Raw genomic sequence first — 22,095 nt, forward strand, 5'->3', positions numbered from 1 at the left:
CTTAGGCAGATGAGATGTCTTGCATAACAGCCTTTAATGTGGGTCGCTCCGCAGTCCCGATCAAGGGAAACTCCGACTTTGACATCGCGTGTGAGCATGGATTAAAACCAAAAGCATTCACGTGTTTGATGCATCTCAGCTCAATTTTTACTCTTCAATGAATCCATCTCATCAGTCATCAGTATCGCCAGTCTCTTGGTCGTTGTCTCATGTCTTCGCCATCGCCCGGCAGCGGCGCCTCTTCGCCGTTGCGCGATGCCCGCCGTTCACGCTTCACATATCGGCAGCTTGCCCAGATGGCAACTTATAGCACATCCACTCCTCTGCGCGTTGTTGCTCACATAGACCTCGACGCATTCTATGCACAGTGTGAGATGGTCAGGCTCGGTGTCCCGGAAGATAAGCCCCTTGCCGTGCAGCAGTGGTAAGATGGTGAAGAAGTATCTGAGAAGTGAATGAAACTGACCAGCTGTTTGCACTCCAGGCAAGGTCTCATTGCCGTCAACTATCCCGCAAGGAAGTGGGAGATTGGACGCCACTGCAACATCACCGAGGCCAAGAAGCTGTGCCCAGAATTGATTGCGCAACACGTCGCCACTTGGAGAGAAGGCGATGACAAGTGGGCATATCGAGATGATGCAGCTGCAAATATTGCAACCGACAAAGTGTCTCTCGATCCCTATCGCTTGCAATCGAGGAAAATTCTCGCACTCATCAAGGATTCCCTGCCAAAGGATCTTCAAAAGGTTGAAAAAGCAAGCATCGACGAAGTCTTCCTGGACCTCTCGGCTCACATTCAGTCGGAACTGCTGCGCCGCTCTCCAGAGCTTGCGAATCCGCCTCCATCCGGTGACGCAGCTGAAAGTCTCCCTTTTCCGTCTGCTGCTGCCCTCGACTGGCGGGACGACAACCTTGTTGTTCTTGAAGAGGACCAAGAAGCTCTCGATCCAGACTGGGATGACATAGTTATACTGATGGGCTCTGAAATCGTTCGCGGTGTTCGCGCGCAGATTCGTGAAGAGCTGGGATATACCTGTTCTGCAGGTATAGCGAGTAACAAACTGGTCAGCAAGCTAGGCTCAGCTTTCAAGAAGCCCAATGCTCAAACAGTTATACGCAGTCGAGCAGTGCTACCATTCCTAACGGCCATCAAAGTCACCAAGATGCGGAACCTCGGTGGCAAGCTAGGAGATCAGGTTGTTTCTACGTTCGGCACAGAGAGCGTCAAGGAGCTTCGTGATATCCCGTTGGACCAGTTCAAGGCGAGACTCGGCGAAGAAACCGCCGTCTGGCTTTACAATACCATTAGGGGAATCGACTACAGTGAAATCAACTCGCGAACTCAAATCAAATCTATGCTCTCGGCCAAGTCATTCCGGCCCTCGATCAAGACTCCCGATCAAGCAACCAAGTGGCTCAGGATTTTTGCGGGCGACATCTATTCCCGCCTGGTTGAAGAAGGCATTCTGGAGCACAAGCGGTGGCCGCGCACAATCAATCTTCATCATCGCCACGGCGGACAAACGCGAAGCAAGTCAAGCCCCATCTCATCAGGCAAGGCTCTAGATGAACAAGCCCTCTTCGCCCTCGCTAAGGAGCTGCTCCACCAAATCATTGCTGAAGGAGATGTCTGGCCCTGTGCCAACTTGAGCCTGAGTGTTGGCGGGTTTGAGGAAGGTGTTAAAAACAATATGGGCATTGGTGCCTTTTTCAAGAAGAGGGATGAAACGCCCCCATTGCGTCCTTTTGATACCATACCTGAAAGCTCAACTACGGAGCAACAGAGCAAGAAACCACGGCTTGAAAAACCTAGCATCCAACGATTTTTCAATAAGAGACCTGCGGGTGACCAAGACTCCCTTAACATGAAGGAGAGCCTCAACGCCGACCAGCTACAGCCTAATGGCGCCAGCTTTCCCCAATTCGAGCAAGAAAAGAATGACGGGGAGATATCAAGTCACGAGACATCGGAGACAGGGGATTCAGCCCATTTCACAGGCCTGTCTTGCCCTAGATGTAAAGCTAGCTTCGCCGACGACATGTCATTTCAAAGCCATCAAGATTGGCATTTCGCAAAGGACATTCAAGACGGTGAACGTGTCAAACCCACATTTGCTGGACAGCAGCCAGCCGCTTCACGAGGCCGTCCACCAAAAGGGTCTGGCCTTGCTTCTAAAAGGGGACGGGGAGGTTCAAAGCTTGAGCAAGGGCAAAGTAAGCTCACGTTTGGGTGAAGAACATGGATGTAGCAGACGAAGCCCTGGGGCTTCATCCGCGACACGAAAATTTTCTTAGGCAGAGCTTTCGGGCTGAAGGGGCCTTCCTGACGCTGATCGAACTATACCGGTTTTCACGCATGATCAACAAGTCACGATGCCGAACGAGAAAAACCGCTCCACTGCAGCCTGGCTTTCTTCGTTCATCCGCCGCCCTTGAATAGTCAGGCCTTGGATAGTCAGGCACTGCTCCGCTTGCCTTGAGCTCCGCACCATCTTGATTAAGGCTTGACAATATTCAAGCTCCATGTATATCGATCACACATTGGTGCGCATCACGGCGAGTAATCATATTCCATATTAGTCCGGCTGAATTAGGCTGGATGCCTCAAGCACGAGTGAGCAAACAGAGGTGTGCGTTGGATGCTGATGAAGCATCTTTCAGCCTCATTTCCCTCTTTCCATTGCCTCCATTGAAGGGGCTTTGCCATGCGTGGTCGCCTGTTCTCCTACTCTTTCGGGCAGACACGATCCCTAGTGAGCTCCTTTGAGCTCAGTCATCATTGCTTCCCCTCATACATGCTCTTCATAATACAGAGTACAAGCGGCACAGTGCAGAATATGATGACAGCAGCATAAACAAAGGTGGGGGAGTGACGGTTGCCGGGCCGGTAGAGACGGCTGCATCACGCAGTCCCAATATTGAAAAGCACATTCCAATATCGCATAACAGTGTCCCAATAGCATCAGTGGCAATGATGTGTGATGATGCCAACGATTGGCTCGAGTGGACTGGTGACGCTAGTGCATTAACCTGTTGTCGACAGTTGGGCTCCAATTAACCATAAGCATTGATACCCGACTAGGCCAGCAGGCAGACCTTTGCGCCCCTCATCTGGCTGAGGTAATAATTCATGCCAGTTTTCCGTATGCCTTTTAGCTTAGTACAGTCGAGTGTCTCGTGAATCGCCGGTGCGTGTACGATGTACCGCGGTTAGAGCCGACATAATGGCTCATACACTCGCTCATTCAAATCTTGACTTTCCAGGAGGCAAGATGAATGGGGGCAACCACCACGCCTTCATAGATCCAGGGAGAGTTTCGGCTTGCAGTCGGAACTAGCGTATGTACAACGGACAGCGCTAAATGGCTAAGCGAAGCTGGTTGGCAGGCAAAGTCAAGATAGACATCGAATGAATGCTCTTCCACGTAATCCAATGGAAGGCTTTCTTAAACAAAAAGCTGCGTGTGGTGCATCTCATTCCTAATCCGGATGAGAGAAATGTCGGGAGTCTGCTCTTCTTCCTCGATCTCTCTGCACACTGTTCGGCTCTTAAACCTGCTTTTGTTCGATCCACGGATATCGACCTGATCGTAAGATCACTCATTATGAGGTAGGCGCCATGACCAAATGGTAAAATGGTAAGAGTGGCGAGAAGACATGCATTGATTTGTTTTCCGTTCCCTCAGAGTATCGGCTTCTGACCCCAAGGAATCAGCTGAATGCATACGTTGGACAGCTCGTTCGCCACAGCTCCAACTCGGGCACCGAGGCAAAAAGATAAACGCGCATGGTGTCATCACCACCAATGGCATCTACGGGGTCAATATCCCCGCTCAATCTTGTCTGCAGCGCGCGATGATTGTCCGAGACAAAAACAAACACACAAAAAAAAAGCTCCATCTGCTGTAGGAACAAGTCGCCCTACCAATCCGTGTCGAGCTGCAACCTGACCCTTTCTCCAACGCGGTCTAATTATATACGCATCTTCATACGGCATGCGAGGTACTTACATACACATACGGACGCAGGCTTGCAGACACGCAGGCACGCACGTAATATCGCAGAGCGTTTCGATAGGAACTGCTCTTACGCACTGCAACGTGACTCTCTGCAGATGGCGAATCAACAAGCACGAAGCTGAATCGCGAGAGAAATAAGGTCCGATGCCATAGAGCTCCAGACAAGCACAAGCAGAGATAACGTAGCTCATGCATCAGGAACCATCGGCTAGGGTTGACGTTGGCGCGAGAAAAGAAAGGCGAGCCTTGCCGTCGGTTGTTAGTCATTTCTGCTAGTCGGTAACGGGAAATCACCGAAAAGGGAAAAGAGCAGGAAGAGAGCCTGGAAGGGAAGACATGAGAGACAAAAAAAAACGTCCCGACAAAAAAGTGAGACACTGTGGGTACGGAGGCAGAGGCGGCAGATGTGGAAAAAAAAAATAATAAAGAGAAAAGAGAAAAAATGAAGAAGATAAAATAAAATATAAAAAAAGGAAAGGAAAAGAAAGGAAATGCACGACTGCATATCTCACAGCGGAGAGCATGTGCTAAAGTACGGAGTACCTGAACCGGTACGACGGAGTACATACTTATCATCAGCATTTCGGTGTCAGAAACCGCTTCGCCCAAACACAAGCTCCAATAGGCGGCCCATTCCCAGGCCCGTCAGGCCATTCAACGGCGTTTGACGCGCCCTCCATCCCCGTTGCAGCGACGTGCAGCGAAGCCCAACGTCGACGGTCCGGGCGAGGCGAAGCGAGGCGATGTTTGGGCTCGGGACTGGCGCACTTTCGGCTCCATCAAATCACCTTGACAAGCCGCCAATAGGTCCCAAGCTTGCTCTGGTGGACTCGGATAGGCACCACTTAAGCAAGGTCCCTTTCCACTGCGTAGGTAGCCCTTTAGCTGTGCCGCTACTGCCAGTAGCAGCAAGTAGTTGGAGTCATCGCAATAACAAGGTAGTGAGAGAGGCCTGGAGTTTGAAGCGTGCCCTGCCTTTTAGGCTTATTGGGGGAGTGAGGCGAGCCTAACACCGGTGGTATCCCGGAAGCGTGAGAAACAGGTCGAAGCAGTATGTACGGAGTACCAGTAGCTGGTACCGAGGAAGCAAAGCAGAGCAGAGCAGAGCGTCGTGAGGAGGGCGTTGCGTTGCGTCGTGCGTGCTGTCCTGTACTCCGTGCATTTGCCTTGCTGTGACTCTCTCCAGTCAGCAGGCAGCTCCATCTCCATTCCACCTCAATATCCTGTCCTATCCTCTTGTCTGTCAACCCATCCAATCCATCCAATTGCCCCCCCATCTCACGGAGGTGGCCACAGGTCAGGTCAGGCCAGCCCAGTCCAGTCCAGTCCAAGCAGGCAGCCCATCACAATCCGCCATCCACCATCCACTGCTCGTCAAATCAATCAGCACTGCACCTGCGCTGCACTGCTGCGGTGGTCGCATCTGCTGTCGCCACAGCCACTGAAACGGTCTGACTGAACAGGGTGCCGGAGTGCAGACAAGCAGGAGTGCAGCAAGCAGGGAAGCAGGGGTGTAGAAAGAGAAAAAAAAAGGGCCAGCGGATCTGGAGCCAAGCTCTGCAGCCAACGAAGACCTTGCAACAGTCGGCAGCATTTTGGGAGGTCACCAGTGTCTCGATGCTCCTCATTGCCCCACCCCACCATTCACACCAGATCATCCGCCTTTTTTCTCTTCAAGTCCAGTCGAGCTGGTGCTGTCGCTTTTTTCCATTTCTCTCCTCTTCCCTCACGGCAATACGACTCTTTCTGCTTGGCTGCAGCCTGCTCCTTGCCCACACTTTCTCTGCGGCTTCCATTCCTCCATCTGTCGTCCTTGGATTTGCTGCTTTCCCGCCTCTTCATTTAGCAGCCAGTTCTGCCTTGAGGTTCCCTCTTTTCTCTTTCCCTCTTCCTCCCTTCCTCTCTCCTCTCTCCGTCTCTCTCTCTGGCGTCTCTCGTTGCATTGCTTTCGTATTCCGTTGCTTCCCCAAATCAAATTTTGTTCGCTATTGCCCATCATGTCGCGACCTACGACTCGCATGAATGAGTATTTCGTGCCGCGTGATGGCATCGATCGTGAAGTCATCTCTGCTGATATTTGCCGCTACCTGGGCAATGATGCTTTGGTGCGACCTGGCCATTATGAGGTATGCCATTTTCAGCAACACCGACTCTTGACAACGGTCAACTCGAGCAATAGCAATGCATCTCGACTCGACTGGTCGCTAACGCTTGTCCCTCCTTCAGAACCCACAGACTGGTCAACCCGTCCAAGGTTATTATATTACGGCTTATCGTAACCTGACGACCGTGAGTTTTCGCATCTTTCTTTTGCCGCTCCCCTCTCGGCCATATCGACGACTTTTGTTTCCTGGCCCCGTTACTAAATTTGATACCCCCTAATTCGCAGGCCATGATCGAGGATCTCAAGGCCGACTCGGCCCGATGGGATAGGGAACGCCGCGCGCAGACCGCGCGCAACAGCAGCGGAGGTATCATCGCCTCGAGAGATGCCACTTACGGTGCCCCTAGACCGAGATCTAACTCGCCTACAGTCCAATACCGCTACTCTGAGACGCACCAGTCTCGGCAGCACCATGGCCCAACTGAACCACCTTTCCGAGATGATTCCTATCCTCCTCGTGATGGTCTTTATGACGCCCCAAGGTATCCAGGAACTGGCGCCCAAGGATATAATGGTGCCTCCGGCCCCTATCAGCCTCAACAGCAGCAGCAGGGCTACGCTCCTCCCAGTGGCGGTGCGTACGGCGGCAACGGCAACGCCGGCTTTCAGCAGCCTCAGCAATCCCCTGGACCCTCTGACGCCAGATATGTCGGAAATCCTCAAGGCGGCCCTATGATGAACCAGGGATACCAGAATCCGGATGGCCCGTATGTTTCAACTGGAGCCAACATGCCTCCCAGGAACTATCCCAATGATCCTTATGCCGGTGGCCACCCTGGAGCGTCTGTCCCACCACCTCAACAACCCGTATATGCCTCAACCCAGCCTGTCCAGCCAGGATATCCCGCCCCAGCCTACCCATATCCTAACCAGGCTCCTTCGGGTGCTCCAGTCTATGCTACGCAGCCCCAGGACCCCTTCTTCGGCCGAGGTGCGTCTCCCAACAAAAACCACCCCAAGCCTACATCCAATTTGAATGCGCTCGTCTGATTTTGTAGCTTCCCCAGCAGGCCAAACCTCTCAGCAGCCACAAGGGTATGCCTCACAGGGACATGCATATGATGAAACCCCTCCTCCAACTCGCACTTCCGTTCCCCCAGCAGAAACACAGACACCCCCTCGGGAATCAAGTACTCGTTTGAGTGACCGGGAAGGCGACAGGAACCACCGACCACCACCACCTCGCCGATAAGGGAGAGGGAAATGCTTGAAGTGACACGTCACTGCGAGGCGTGGGCTGATTCTTCTGATATAATTATATCGTCAGAGCTCAACCCGGCCCCCATGGATTTGAATGTCTTGCTCCCCGCTTTCTATCACTTAGATGAAACTCCCAGGCAGGCACCGGTAGGGCTCTCATGGATTTTGCAAAGAAGAAGATCGAAGACCACAGGACAATATTCTAGACTGGATGGCCCTTCTTTTCTTTTCTCTCTCTTTCTCTCTCAGCCTTTTCGGACCTTGGACCGATAATTACCAGGAGATGCGCCAAGTTTGATGTTTTTTTTTATTCGCGCCATCTTCACATCTTCTTCTCTTTTCTTTATTTCGGACTCCCTGAATTTGCACTTCACAAGTCATGATTTTTTTTCCGAGGCTTTTTGACAAAATGCATTTGTTTTTGTGTGGGATGGGTCAAATACTGAGCTTGTTGCCGGCTACAATGATAGCCTTGGATGAATAACGCCTGCATATGTTTGATAGCACTCGCTCCTGGCGCAAGGTGGGAAAAGAGAAGCGGAACTACGAATGCTTCTTGGGTGGTGGACTGTCTTGAAATCTTGCTGCCCCGGACTGGCCATGGGCGGAGTTATTTGTGTTTGTCTGGACTCGGTTTTCCTTGGCGATCGCTGAGCATTCTCAGCCAAAGCTGGTTGTCTCGATCATGCCATTTAATAGAGTAGCAAAGCCGGACTCCTGGGCAGCAAGGTGAGCCTCATGGTTTGTATATATTAGCCATAACCTGTTGAAAGGATCATCATTGCCACTTTTCTCGTTTTTTTTTTCGTCGCGTTGCTTCATTTTTGACTGCTGCTTGTTTCGCCTTGAAAAATGACCACATGGAGCCAATATTACCCCATGGACTGACGGAGCCGGGAACACTGCATGCCAACGCAAGAAGAAGCACTTACCAACCTTTGATCAAGATTAATGAACGCCGGGATGCGGTTGCTTTTTCCCCCGGTTCCATGCCCGGACTCCCATAGTGCTTCACCGAGCCGTTTAAACAGTCCAAGCTTTCGAGCCTCATATAAGCGTAAATTGTTCAAATAGGTAGATGTCCTGAGAGGATCGTAGCAAGTACTTTGTTTGCCGGCGCAGGGTCTCCTATATTCACCGTTAGCCATATCCATTTGATACCCCAAGCGCTCTGAGACGGGTGTAATTTCCTTGTTTGCTTTGCAATTGCCTGTGAACTTTTCGTCTTTGCGATTCACTATCATCAGGGGATGACGAAAATTGTGGGAGGAGACAAGGAAACAGACAAAACAGACAGTGACATCTTTTTTGGCAGTAGGCTCAGTCCTGAATTTAGTATAGTTCGACAAAGGGAGTGATCTGTGTGATGCTGTAATTTGAACACTTCACGAAACTGGATGCTTTTGTCGTAATTGCGAGTTTGGTTGGACTGATATGATCTGGCAAGCCTAGAGTGTATTTCGCAGACTAGAGCTGTTGTCTCTAGTTATGCCAACAGAGGTTAGTAATCTGGCAACAAAGAGGTACTGGTGATGGTTCAAACGTTTTGATGAGTTATGTTCCAGTCTCACTCTGGTGGGTAATGTATGCCAGTGACAGTGTCACCCACTATTGTTCACATGCTGAATGCCAGTCGCTGGGCAGATGTCCCTTGACCAAAGTATCGCGTCGGTAATAGACTAATAACAGCCTCGCGGGATTATATATTCCTGTTAGTTAGCAAGAGTTTACGTTTCGTGTCACGAATGCAAGCAATGGAGGGAGCATTCATTCTTGGCCTAGAGCGCATTTGCTGGTACCAGGAGGTTCCTATCTTGCCTGAGCAGCTGTTGCTTGCATGACAGACTCTTGGGAAAATCACAGTGGACCTCATAAGGCGTGTCAGCCGTGAAGAGCTGGCATTCACGTTAACTGCAGGTTGGGGAATCACAGGGTTGAGTGAGGCTTGTCGAATTCAGGCCAAAGTTGTTTCGCGACGGCGCTCCTCAACGACAATGAGGGCATCTTGACGGACACGGCATTTGGATATTTGGAGCTTTGTTTGCTTGGATAAAGATCAGAGATGCGTGTTTGGATATTCATGCACGTTGCCGCGGCATCGGCAAGTCGAGATTATGTTCCACTGCAGAAGCGCACAGGAAAAAGGGCCCATAGCAACGGATAACGAGGACAGAGGACATGTTGAAGCAACGCCAGAAACGCGATGAAGATGCACAAAAAAGGCTCAAAAGAGGAGAAAGATGTAAAAGCCTCGTTTGACAGAGCTACGTGATGAATTCCCAGCAGGCAGCTACTACTAAGATACTGAAAGAATGGCAAGTTGAAGCGGTGACCTCTTAACCGACACCGCGATCATCCGGCTGTTCCTGCCTCTTACAGCTTCAAACGAAGTTCTCGCCAAAGTGCGCCAATAAGCTAAAGAGCTGCGGCCAGGAATTTCACCGGCATTTTGCCAGCTTGCTCTCATTGGGTCAAAATATCCCCTGTCATCGCTCATTGGGGACTAGACCCTGCTGATAAACCTTGTTAGGCTCTTGGTAGTGATAACGAAGGACGATATCTTGCTTTTAGTCGTTTGGATGTACATGCGCAGCCCTACGTCACTAGTAGCTGGTACACTGCGCATTGTAATGACTGCCAGCGTTTATTCAGGTACGAGGTACGGAGTGTCAGCCTGCGAGGCCAGTACCTGAGCACCCGAGATGCAGGGCAAGGGAGCAAGAGATTTGATGGCATACAAAACACTTTTTTTTTTGCACTGCATTTGCCGTAAGAAAGATCCACAAAGATGTAAGGCTAGTAAAACAGGTGCCAGATGAGAGTCATCTTGGAAATTTGCAGAGACGGGTCGTTGTATCCGTACTCCGTACTCCGTACGCCGTAATCTGCAAATACCTGTACCAAATACCGTCTGTACTGTGCTTACATGCAGTACCTTGATAGCTGTACCGGATAGGAGGTACTGAGGTGTGAATAGGAGAAAAGAGAAACCTCTGACTGGCGACAAGAGAAGACGGAGATGTCGTCTCCAACTCATCTGCATCAACCCCAATCCTCGCAGTTAGGCAGTCCTCGGTCTATCCTGGCACTGTCGACCCTGAACTTCAATTTTTTTTTTAGCGCCTGCTAGCCCCCTAACCGGCTACATCTATCACGCCCAATCGCCTCAAGGGCTCTGAAAAAAACGTTCCGGCCGCCTGCTGCTGCTTCGTACCTAATACCTGTGGCACGGTGCTAAATTCCCGTCATTGTGAAAAGGCTCAACAAACAATCTTTCATCACCGCTTTGTGCCGCCACTTTCTGCCTGGCCAAATTCTTTCTCCCGTCTCGTTGCGCCAGCCTCAGTCGGCCTGTGTGTGTTTGAAAACCGATATTCCAGATCGTTGCTCGTCATAGTCGCTGCGGATCGCCACAACGGTTATTTCTGATCTAATTTTTTTTTTTTTTGCATTTTCATTTTTACTATTGGGTGGGCAGCTGGTGCTGGATAGATGCCCCGCCATCGGGTCCTCCCAACCTAACACCAAAAGTTGTTCTGCTGAGCCCGCCTTTCTTCTACTCTCCTCCGCGCCAACGACAACAACACCCCTCTGTGTTGTCGTCCGCTCCTCTTTATACCCCCAAATATGGAATTTGCAACTGTCAGGGCCTTGCTGGCGGCCAGCTTGGACACAAACGCCGACAGCAGGCGACGTGCTGAGCTGCAGCTGAAGCAGGTGAGTTTTCCAGAACCATCTTTTGTGTCCCTCCACTGCCACCGCCCGCCATCCGAAGCGTGAATACAGCGGCGGAAAAAAAAAAAGGAAGAAAGCAGCGAGGGGGAGAGGCTGTCCTCACTCAAATGCTCGCGGAATGGACACAAAGATTTTTTTGTCACTTTTACGCTTCAGTTAGGTCTATGATGCTAATGCGCTGTTCTGTTTCGTTGCCTCTAGGTCGAGGATCATGCGGGTTTCCTGATCTGCCTGCTCGATGTCTTGGAAGCAGAGCAGGACGCCAGTGTCCGCCTTGCCAGTACGTCGTCGCTGCCCCTCCTTTGTTCCCTTTCCGAAGACAAGATACCACGGCGAGTCGAAGAGAAGAGAAGAGGAGACAGGGGAAAACATGAGGAGACGAAAGTAAAACTGAGGACTAACAATTGTCTCTTCAGCCGTCATCTACATCAAGAACCGAGTGAACCGCTCTTGGTACCAAGCCGAAGGCATTCCCTCCGAAAGCTCAATAGCCGAAGATGAAAAAGTCCGGATCCGAGACCGTTTGGTGCCCATCTTGGCTTCCTCCGAGGGGCTCGTCCGCCAGCAGCTTATTCCCGTTCTGCAGCGCATTCTGCAGTGTGATTTCCCCAGCCGGTGGCCGCGATTCCTGGAATTCACCTTGGAGCTGTTGAACACCAATAATGCGAACTCTGCGCTGGCTGGTTTGCAGTGTCTCCTTGCCATATGTCGTGCTTTCCGATACAAGTCCAACGAGAGCCAGGACCGACAGCACTTCGACAACATTGTTGAAGCCAGTTTCCCGCGACTCTTGGCCATTTGCAATGAGCTGGTGAACCAAGAAAGCGACGAGGCTAGCGAGATGCTGCACCTGGCTCTCAAGGCATACAAACATGCCACATGGGTATGAATACCCCCGTCTGCTCTCTCCCCCCTCTCTCCCCCATCCCTAGAGAGTGGACTCATGTTCAAACCCAAGTTCCGGAGCTGACAATATCCTTGCACGTCTAGCTCGAGCTCTCGCCGTACTTGCGACAGGACCAGGTCAACATCGCCTGGTGCACCGTCTTCCTTCAAACCGTTTCAAAGGCTCTTCCTGCCTCCGTTGTGATGAGCGATGTTACCGACCGAGAAAAACATCACTGGTGGAAGGCCAAGAAGTGGGCCTATTTCAACCTGAACCGTCTTTTCATTAGGTATTTGAAGCTCGCCAAAACCCTTGTGTTTGATCTCTCCACTTGGTAATGGAGGGGCGAAGCAAATAAATATACGAACAAGCAGGCTGACAGCTACGTTTCTAGACACGGAAACCCTACGAGCCCAGGCAAACAAGATGGAGCTGTTCAGTTCGCGAAAAACTTCACCAACACTATCGCCCCTGAAATCTTGAAGCATTATCTTCAGGAAATCGAGAAATGGGTAGCCAAGACCTCTTGGCTTAGCCGACCTTGTCTGTCCTACATCCTAGTGTTCCTCGACGAGACGGTACGGCCCAAGGAGATGTGGGTGCACTTGAAGCCGCACCTGACTAACCTCGTTACGCACTTCGTATTCCCGGTTCTCTGCCTGTCGCCGGAAGACGTCGAACAGTTCGAAGAGGAGCCGGAGGAGTACCTTCACCGAAAACTGAACTACTTTGAGGAGGCGTCCGCCCCCGATGTTGCAGCGACAAATTTCCTGGTCAACCTTACAAAGAACCGCCGAAAGGAGGTTTTCGAGATTCTCAAATTCGTCAACGCTGTCGTCAACGAGTATGAGCAATCTGCCGATGACAAGAAGAACCACATTGCAAAGGAGGGTGCTCTCCGGATGATTGGAACCCTGGCTCCCGTCATTCTCGGAAAGAAGAGTCCTATTGCCGACCAGGTCGAATATTTCCTCGTCCGATATGTCTTCCCAGACTTCACCAGCCCCTTGGGCTACCTCCGAGCCCGAGCTTGCGATACTATCGAGAAGTTTGAACAGCTCAACTTCCAGGACCAGAACAACCTGCTCACCATCTACCGCAACATTCTGGACTGCATGGCAGACCCGGCACTCCCCGTTCGTGTCACTGCCGCCCTGGCGCTGCAGCCATTGATTCGACACGAAGTTATCCGAACAAGCATGCAGCAGAGCATTCCCACCATTATGCAACAGCTGCTGAAGCTGGCCAACGAAGCCGATATCGATGCCTTGGCTAACGTTATGGAAGATTTCGTCGAGGTATTCGCTACTGAGCTCACTCCCTTCGCCGTCGCCTTGTGCGAGCAACTTCGCGACACCTATCTTCGCATTGTGCGCGAGCTGCTTGAGAAGGAGAGCAAGGCTGGGGATGATGGTGAACTGTACAATGATTATGACGATAAGAGCATAACTGCTCTTGGTGTGTTGCAGACCATTGGGACTCTTATCCTTACGCTGGAAAGCACCCCAGATGTTCTACTTCACATTGAAGCGGTTCTCATGCCTGTGATTCAAATAACACTGGAGAACAAGCTGTACGACCTCTACAACGAAGCATTTGAAATCATCGACAGCTGCACTTTTGCCGCTAAGGGCATCTCTCCCAACATGTGGAAGGCATTTGAGCTCATCCATACCACCTTCAAGGCTGGAGCTGAATATTATCTCGAGGATATGCTTCCCGCATTGGACAACTTTGTCCAGTACGGCGCGCCTGCCCTGGTCCAGAACCCTGAATACGTCCAGGCTCTCTATTCCATGGTAGCCGACATGTTCAGTGACACTGTAGAGGGAGGGGTTGAGCGAATTTGCGCCTGCAAGTTGGCTGAGGCTATGATGCTCAGCCTTCGGGGCAGCATCGACAGCTGTGTGGAGGGCTTCATCAACATGGCAATGAACATCTTAGCTGGCCAAGAAGTCAAGGTGAAGAGCTACAAGATTCATCTGATGGAAATGGTTATCAACGCTGTGCACTACAACCCCATGCTCACCCTGCAGGTTCTGGAGACCAACGGCTGGACGAATAGGTTTTTCAGCCTATGGTTTGGCAGTATGTCATCCTTCAGCAGGGTTCATGATAAGAAGCTCTGCATTGTGGCCATTTCCGCCCTTCTCGGCCTCAACCATGATCAAGTTCCCGCCAGCATCTCTGTCGGATGGCCACGGCTGCTCCAGGGCATCACGGAACTCTTCCGAACACTGCCTAGCGCCATGAGGAGTATGTCCTCCTGCTTCCCCCTTTTTTTGCTCCAATTTGTATATCTCAACGCTAACCATTGAAACCCAGATCGAGAGGATGCCCTGCGCGACGATTTCACTCTAGATGCTGGCTATGATTATGTCGACGAAGATGAGTGGGACGAGAGAGACGTGGCTTGGAACGGAGATGAGGAGGCTGGCTCTGCTGGTGACGACGAGTCTCCAGAGACCAAGGATGAGAGCGCTGCCTATCTTGAGTTCCTTAACGAAGAGGTTAGTTTCCAACCCGTCCCCGAGTACTGCGCTGGCTGATGCTAAGCTTTCATCCAGGCACAAAAATTCAGTCGCGTGATTGACGACGACGATGAGGAGGAGCTCGGAGAAGACAGCGTTCTTCTCGAATCGCCACTGGACAAGATCGAGCCATACCAGCTCTTCAGGGCAACTTTGCTGAGTGAGTAGACTCTTACGACCTGCTACCCCTGTGGCTATGATGCATTAGCGCATGCACCCCTTTTCCTGTTGCTAACCAATGACACCCAACTCACAGAGATGCAACAAGACCAACCCCAATTTTACGCAAACCTCGCCAGCCACCTTTCTGGTGAGGAGCAAGGCCTCATTCAGGACATTATTGTCAAGGCGGAAGAGGTAGCCCAGGCGCAGCTCCAAGCACAGCAGGCTGAGATGATTGCTCCGCATGCCGCTGCTAATGGCGGTGCCAACTGAAAGCGGGCGATTTGTGATTCATAGGATGGGAAACATTGGATGAAAGAACATCTTGTATGGATGCTGCTTTGTGGGGACTCATGCAATTACAACCTAGTGTCTCGGGCAAGCAAGCGTTACTGTTTATGAGGAGATGAACTTGATGATATTCCCCTGGCATGAACTGATACGAGAGCGGGAGAAGGTGGGAAATGAAAAAAAAAAAGAAGACGAAGAAAAAAAAGAGAAAAAACAAGAAAAATGGCAGCAGAGGCAAACGAGGGAAAAAAGAACTCTAGACAATGCAAAAAGCGGCTGATGAAGGAGATGACTATCAAAGATGGCGGAGGAATCAAAGGAGAGCAGCCGAAAACCCCCCCGGCGTAATGAAAGGTAAGTCTTGCAGAAGGAAGGCAACACGGCTGCTGTGATTTGAACAGTAGCGCAAGAGGAAAGATTATTTGGATGGGGAATTTATTTTTATTTATCATTTTTTCCGTGACTCAGGCGCAGGCTGGTGATTTGCGGCCATTTCGAAAGAGCACATAAGGCATTGGCAGACGGTGTTGATGTGCGGCTGATTATACAGAGAGGAGGGCACAATCAAGTATGTAGTAGGTAGCTCGATAGGTACACAGATGTATGCATCGCGCATCGTATGTGCAAATTTTAGTATTTATATTCACAGGCAGGGCGTCGGCAATCAGGAGAAGGGGTCCAAGATAGTTGAGTAGCAGAGTTGTGTCGAGTTGAAGTTCCATGTCGTTGAGGTCTGTTATCAACCCTGATAAGCCATCAACAGCAGCCGCTTCGGCGGGCTCCGACCGCAAGAGCCACTGTTCACCGGGCTCATCCCCGCTGTAGGCCACTAGAAGCTCGGATAAGCTCCAGGGCTGTTTCCAATTGGCACGACAGCGCGACCATGCCCCTCTCAGCGGCCGGTTTAGGCTTAGGAGCTGGCCACATGGTCTCAATTCCATTACCTAAAGCACAGAGCATCATAGGTACCCAACTTTCCGTCTGTACGACTCACCACATGTCATGTGCAGTCAAGCTCCCTTCAGTCACTCTTCATCTTCATCTTTGCATCTCTTCTGCTTCTGCTGCTTCCGTTGTTACTCACCTTTCTTCCGTCTCTCTCTCATTCTGCTACCCGCTGCCTAAATAGAGCCCAATTGAAACAACATCGAATCGATTGAGCGATGACGACCCGGTACCGTGTTGAGTGTAAGTCTGCCCAATTCATCTCCCCTTCACCCCCTCAATGCCCTTCCGTTACACAGAGCTGGAGGGGGTATGTGAGTATACAGAATGGAATATGGAGAGACTAACAAAATCTTTAGACGCCCTCAAAACCCATAGACGGGATCAGTTCATTGGTATGTTGCTTATCAAATGACAATGGCTGTTGGAACGGGTCTTTTGATACCGGAGCTTTGGCATTGCGAGATCATGTCATAGCAAACATTTGGGGGACCCATTCCGGAGGTCTTTGGGTCAATTCAGTATGCTAATACTTTGGGACTGTGCCAGAATGGATAAAGGGCCTCTTGGCTGTGCCATTTGTGCTGTACTCCCAGCCGACGGGAGTGTTTGGAGATGATACCAACGTGGCCAAGATGGCCGAGGAGGCCCACAGACGCTACGCAGAGATTATGAGAGATGTCGAGCTGATGATTGACGACCACAGTTAGTATTACGACCTCTCATACCTTTTTCTTTTCTTTTTTTGGATCCCGCATACTGATTCAATAACATTAAATAGTCGCCCGCCAAAACCAGGACCGCGTGCTCCCTTCCAAACTGGGAATGCTGGTGCCAACTGCAGGTCCTTTCTTCACACGGCTACCCCTAGAGGCAGCGTTCAAATACCAAGACCGGAAGCGTTACATGTCGTCAAGACGATATGTAGCCCCTTCCTTCAACGATGTGCGCCTGGTTCTCAACTCAGCTCAGATAATGGCTGTGACGAATGGTGCTCTTCAATTGGCTACTTTTGATGGTGATGTCACGCTGTATGATGACGGACAGAGCTTGGAGCCATCAAGTCCCATCATTCCACGCCTGCTAGGTATGATATTCTCTTCCTCCAATGTACCAGCCATTGCTTTTGCCTCCTCATCCAGTTCAGGAATATGAAAAGAATAATCATGAGCGACATTGCTTACGTCTTTTAAAGATCTCTTGCGTAAAAACATCAAAATCGGCATTGTGACAGCTGCCGGCTATACCACTGCAGACCGGTACTATGGTCGTCTCCATGGCTTACTTGATGCCATTGCCAACTCCACAGATCTTGATCCCATTCAGAAGCAGAATATTGTAATTATGGGTGGCGAGGCCAACTATCTTTTTGAATACGAACCATCTTCGCCATACCGGCTGGCGCCTGTTCCGCGGCCAGAGTGGTTGACCCCGGACATGGCGGCCTGGTCCGAGGCGGAAATCACGGCCCTTCTGGATGTCGCCGAGTCAGCGCTTCGGGACTGTGTCCGCACGATGAACCTACCAGCCATCATAGTTCGAAAGGATCGCGCCGTGGGAATCGTTCCCAACCCTCCCGAAATCCGCATTGCACGAGAGAGCCTGGAAGAGACGGTATTGGTTGTACAGCGTATCCTGGAACTAACCGCCCTTGGTGCTCCTTCGCAACAGGCCGGCCAAGGCGCTCAGGGCCGCCGTGGAATCCCTTTTTGCGCGTTCAACGGTGGCCGCGATGTCTTTGTTGACATTGGTGACAAGAGTTGGGGTGTGACCGTCTGCCAGCAGTGGTTCGGAAGACGCAACGGGGCAACCACTGGAGCTGATGCAGCTCTGACGGCCATCAAGGGTGAAAACACACTACACGTGGGAGACCAGTTCTTGAGTGCCGGATCAAACGACTTCAAGGCCCGGAGCGTGGGAACTACAGCATGGATTGCAAGCCCGGCAGAGACTGTGGAGTTGCTGGATGAACTGGCGGATTTGATGCAGAAGAAGCTTTCATGATGAGGTTGCAATATTTCTTAGACGAGCATGGAACGGTCCTCTCTTTGTTTGGAAAGCGGCGTAATGCATTTTCTTGAGGAACCACCTATTTAGCTGTGTTTTGGATACTATTGTCATGGAACATTGCCAGGAGCGCCTTGGGTATCAATTTTTGACGACTTTAGGGGTTTATTATCACCATATCTGTTAGGGTTATGGTATGAACTTTGGAATTTCGATACACATATAGTTGCGCATTCTAATCGTCACAAATCATGCTGTCATCTATTCATACTGGCGATGTGCAATCTGTCTAGGATCAGAGAGCCTCCGGGAATTTCGGTTTGATAGCATTTCTCCATAGCATACAGCCATCCCGGCCCTCCATGTAGACTACATACACCTAGAAGGGCTTTTGCCTGAACTCTCAGATTATTAAAAAGAGCCGGGTTGATCAGCAGGAAGAAAGTCCATCTTGCTGTGCCGTCATATCGATTTCGCCTTGATACCACATGACCGCAGACCGCAGATCTCATTTTGACAAATAGCGTACTTCTCCATGTTGAATCTCACCCACCCGGGGAGTTTTTAATCTGATCGGCGGTAGGGCTCTGAGCTGCCAGCATGTGCATATCGGCCGATTGATGAAGGTCCACTGAGACATGAATTTTGCCAAAACCCTTGTCGGGTCAATGGAGGCCGTAAATGTGAGCCCATGTGGCAGCACCGGGAAAATCATTGCCGGGTACCTCGCTGATTACTGCCGTTGTTGCGGAGCGATCCAAAGGCCAAGATGGATCAGATCGACAAATCCGATTGCCAACAATGGATGTGATGGCCGGCACTGTTGCTAGCCCAACGGTTGAGCTTGACCATCACCGCTCCAAATATCTGTCTCTCATTACTCGCGGGCGATGATGCACACCAAACATTCACCCACCTGATATTAACCACCGCAAGCTCATCTTGTCGGATATTGACAAGAATCTCGTCCGCATCGTCGGCCGCACGAATCGGCCATTACATGCAGCTCATCTTGTCCCCACGAAACCAGAGGAGCTTTCTTCGCTCTTTTTCTTTCCAGCCCCTTCTGCCTTGTGGAGTAGTTCCTCGGTACGGCAGTGAAGACGCACAAAACAGCGAGCCGTCGATCAGCAGTGGATACGAGAACGGAGCTCATGAGTCGGGTCCGCATGCTAACCTGCGGCAAAGTTGGATTTTTTTCGGATTACTATCACAGTTTTCGTGGCGTTCGCTATTGTTTGACTTATGCTGCTTGCTTACCTCCAAGTGGCTCGGTATAGAGACGTATTTGCTAACACCAACAAGTAGCAATCCCTGAAAGAACCCGTGTCGGCGATATGCCAAGAACACCGTCGTCTTGGTATTAGGCAGTCAAATAAATGTAGTCGGTGGTCAGCTTATAGAAAGGTATTTAATATCGAAGTGTTGTATACGTTGGAGGTTCGATGCTGTCGATAAGGAATCACGTGAAGTATTGTTGAGGAGGAAGGATGTAGATTCCACTCATCGCCAACATTTCTCCAACAAACCAACAAAGTCATTTCATCACAAATCTCCAATCTCCAATCTCCAATCATCGTACAAGTCCGCATGCCCACATCTTCATTCCCTCGACAGCTGAACTAACAGGCCAGGCATCTTCCCTGCTAGCCATGCCAATAGCCCCAATGGCCCTCTGCCGATGCCAATTCCACCAAAGCCAACCTAATCCTTAGCGCATGGCTGTCAGGCATCTCGAGCAGTTAGATCGTCTCCCACATGTGCTTCACCTTACTCGAGATCGGCAAACTAGCCACTGGCTTCACCTGCCGCCCTGGACTCACTCAGGGCCATGTTGATCAACTCAAATACTTTCACTGCTGGATTTGACATATGCCACTTGTGAGTGGGGAGATGTGATGAAATCGGGCATGGCGCAGGCCGGTGTCAGCAATGACGAGACCGACGACGGCTCTAATTCTCTTAACCACCGAACTATATTCAAGGTGGGCTTTTTATTTCTCTTCATGGTGGCGGCGAGCTTTTAGGGTCTCGGACCCGCGGAGAGGAATCGTTATAGTCTGGACGGGAGACGGCCCATCGTGATGTGTCCGTTTGCGCCTCGTTTTATGCCTTTTTGTTTCGTGGGCTTGGCTCTGACCTAGTCAAAACGTTCGGGATTGGGCTCTAGGAGTTTGAGCACATCACAAGGACTGTTTCGAAGACGGCCTAGTCTAAATCAGTTCCTTCAAGGCCATCCATTTCACTGTATCAAAGGGTATGGCGAAAGGGTGCTCTTCTTCAAATCATTCATTATCTGTTTCTCTCCCAGTCACGGCCCGCGAGCCGTCACCCTTATAGTCTCTCCTTTTCACGATCAAGTACGAAAACCAACAGAGACTACGCCGCCACATACCACCAACCATGGCCACACTTCCTCCGCCTCCCGATGGGATCAATCTCAACGAGAGCAGGAGGGCTTCCATCATGGTAACCTCGATCGTCACATGGATTTTAGCAGTCATTGTCGTCGGGCTACGAGTTTTAAGCCGTCGCATGAAGAATATTAGCCTATGGATAGATGACTGGCTCATTATTGCGGCTCTGGTACGCGCCTTGATCTCTCATTAGGTGGAAGTGATGCTGATGATTACTTAGGTTCCCTCCTGCGCTCATGTTTTTGGGATGGGTGTATATGGTCAGTATACTCCAGAAGTCATTACTTCTCCGTTTGTCTTCTTCATACCACTAATACTTCACCAGCTGTCAGTCGTGGCCTCGGCAAACATGTCTGGGCCGACCCCGAAGATGCCCAATACGCGTGGGCAATTGGACTGTTCATCGCAGAGTTGGGATATTTCGTGACCATTGCATGCGTTAAATGGTCCATCCTTGCCTTCTATTGGCGTTCCTTCAAGATCAGAAGCTCTGTCAAGATTCCAATCTACATCCTAGCCGTCATAGTCCTGCTGTGGGCTACTGCTGTCGTGAGTCTTTGAGTCCGGAATGCAAGTAAAAGCTACCAAGAATTTGCTAACTGGTAGTTGAAGATCCTTGTGACCATCTTCCAATGTCAACCCACCAGCGCTTGGTGGAACCGCTTCAACCCGACGCATCCTTTACAGCCAGACCAATACAGCTGCACCGTGGATTCGGTCAAATTCTTCTACGGGAATGCAATCCCAACCATAGTCACCGACGTTTTGATGCTCGCTTTACCTCTTCCATATATCACAAAACTACAGCTTCCCAAGGGGCAAAAATGGGCTCTTGCAGGAATTTTTCTTGTGGGACTCTTGTAAGTGGCCAATATCTCTCCCCCTACCTTGATCTCGGCTCCTGATCGCCAGGGTATCTGACCAATGTATAGTGTCACGATCGTCTCCATTGTGCGTCTTCACTACCTCCTCCAAGGTAACTTGACCAGTCCGGATATCACCTGGAACTTCGTCGATATTGCTCTCTGGTCTGTTCTCGAAGGAAACGTGGCCATTTTCTGCGGTAAGCAAGCACTGATGTGCCTAATATCATTATTGGCATCATCGAAACTCATCCCCAAACTGCTTGACTAATTCTTTTTTCACCGTATAGCATGTCTTCCCTTCTTAAGGCCAGTACTAAGCAGATTCACCTTTGGCATCTTCAGCCTCTCGTCGCTCCCTTCAAAGAAGCAGCAGCCGTCGAGTGGTACATTAAGGATGAGCCTTCATCACAGGGATGCTCCCCGAACTTGGCAAAGAGATAGCCGGTTCGTGACCGCAACTTCTCATTCCCGAGCGTACAGCACCGCCAACGAGACGGATGAGCATCCGTTTGCGCATCTTACAGACGATGGCTCGGAGCATAGCGTGCCTGTCAAGGAGACGTCGGACGTACCACGCATTGAGCTCACAAATGTCTCTGTAGGAGGAGACGTCCAACCCAGCGGCATAGTCATTACGCGCGAGTTCCATCTACAGCACCAAGACGTATAAACGAAATTCCATGGCCCATTATACCTTTCATATGTATATATTGCATACGGGGTACTTACGGCAGTAGGTACTCTACGACTGCATCTATTGATGCTCTTTGTATATATTTTTCTCATGACCTTCTGTGGGGACATTTACTGTTAGCGTTTGCTGGCTGCCCCTTATCTTATGACGTTCCAAATTGTCACGACATGGAATGGCA

General features: G+C 50.6%; 7 protein-coding genes across 7 annotated transcripts; 5 read left to right on the top strand and 2 right to left on the bottom strand.

Moving 5' to 3' along the window:
* Positions 1–72: 72 nt before the first annotated feature.
* Positions 73–2,417, top strand: V8C40DRAFT_180919 (uncharacterized protein). The gene is made up of 2 exons (XM_083211725.1): positions 73–424; positions 485–2,417. Exons 1-2 carry the CDS (start codon positions 210–212, stop codon positions 2,232–2,234), a joined length of 1,965 nt encoding a protein of 654 aa, XP_083075796.1. The 5' UTR covers positions 73–209; the 3' UTR covers positions 2,235–2,417.
* A 1,001-nt stretch (positions 2,418–3,418) lies between these two features.
* V8C40DRAFT_239806 (uncharacterized protein) lies at positions 3,419–4,491 on the bottom strand. The gene is made up of 2 exons (XM_083214690.1): positions 3,716–4,491; positions 3,419–3,610 (listed from the first exon to the last, which is right to left on the bottom strand). Exon 1 carries the CDS (start codon positions 4,284–4,286, stop codon positions 3,987–3,989), a length of 300 nt encoding a protein of 99 aa, XP_083075797.1. The 5' UTR covers positions 4,287–4,491; the 3' UTR covers positions 3,419–3,610; positions 3,716–3,986.
* A 265-nt stretch (positions 4,492–4,756) lies between these two features.
* Positions 4,757–5,489, bottom strand: V8C40DRAFT_180947 (uncharacterized protein). Its single transcript, XM_083211726.1, has one exon. The coding sequence runs from the start codon at positions 5,294–5,296 to the stop codon at positions 4,913–4,915; it is 384 nt and encodes a 127-aa protein (XP_083075798.1). The 5' UTR covers positions 5,297–5,489; the 3' UTR covers positions 4,757–4,912.
* Positions 5,490–6,016: 527 nt separating this feature from the next.
* V8C40DRAFT_286164 (uncharacterized protein) lies at positions 6,017–8,124 on the top strand (the record flags this gene model as incomplete). Its single annotated transcript, XM_083222492.1, has 4 exons — positions 6,017–6,145; positions 6,246–6,308; positions 6,409–7,114; positions 7,182–8,124. The coding sequence occupies 4 exons, from the start codon at positions 6,017–6,019 to the stop codon at positions 7,373–7,375; spliced, it is 1,092 nt and encodes a 363-aa protein (XP_083075799.1). The 3' UTR covers positions 7,376–8,124.
* A 2,886-nt stretch (positions 8,125–11,010) lies between these two features.
* Positions 11,011–15,698, top strand: V8C40DRAFT_286168 (armadillo-type protein; the record flags this gene model as incomplete). Its single annotated transcript, XM_083222493.1, has 8 exons — positions 11,011–11,100; positions 11,320–11,398; positions 11,535–12,001; positions 12,109–12,293; positions 12,399–14,260; positions 14,330–14,514; positions 14,572–14,695; positions 14,792–15,698. 8 exons carry the CDS (start codon positions 11,011–11,013, stop codon positions 14,968–14,970), a joined length of 3,171 nt encoding a protein of 1,056 aa, XP_083075800.1. The 3' UTR covers positions 14,971–15,698.
* Positions 15,699–15,971: 273 nt separating this feature from the next.
* Positions 15,972–18,360, top strand: V8C40DRAFT_239824 (IMP 5'-nucleotidase). The gene is made up of 5 exons (XM_083214691.1): positions 15,972–16,176; positions 16,293–16,328; positions 16,483–16,638; positions 16,715–17,020; positions 17,129–18,360. The coding sequence occupies exons 1-5, from the start codon at positions 16,152–16,154 to the stop codon at positions 17,935–17,937; spliced, it is 1,332 nt and encodes a 443-aa protein (XP_083075801.1). The 5' UTR covers positions 15,972–16,151; the 3' UTR covers positions 17,938–18,360.
* A 1,648-nt stretch (positions 18,361–20,008) lies between these two features.
* On the top strand, positions 20,009–22,082 carry V8C40DRAFT_181156 (uncharacterized protein). Its single transcript, XM_083211728.1, has 6 exons — positions 20,009–20,526; positions 20,578–20,617; positions 20,683–20,906; positions 20,970–21,217; positions 21,290–21,420; positions 21,511–22,082. The coding sequence occupies exons 1-6, from the start codon at positions 20,344–20,346 to the stop codon at positions 21,891–21,893; spliced, it is 1,209 nt and encodes a 402-aa protein (XP_083075802.1). The 5' UTR covers positions 20,009–20,343; the 3' UTR covers positions 21,894–22,082.
* The last annotated feature ends 13 nt before the right edge of the window (positions 22,083–22,095 follow it).

Source organism: Trichoderma camerunense (genome assembly GCF_050948025.1).
Source record: "Trichoderma camerunense strain CBS 138272 chromosome Unknown V8C40scaffold_5, whole genome shotgun sequence".
Classification (NCBI taxonomy): Eukaryota; Fungi; Ascomycota; class Sordariomycetes; order Hypocreales; family Hypocreaceae; genus Trichoderma; species Trichoderma camerunense.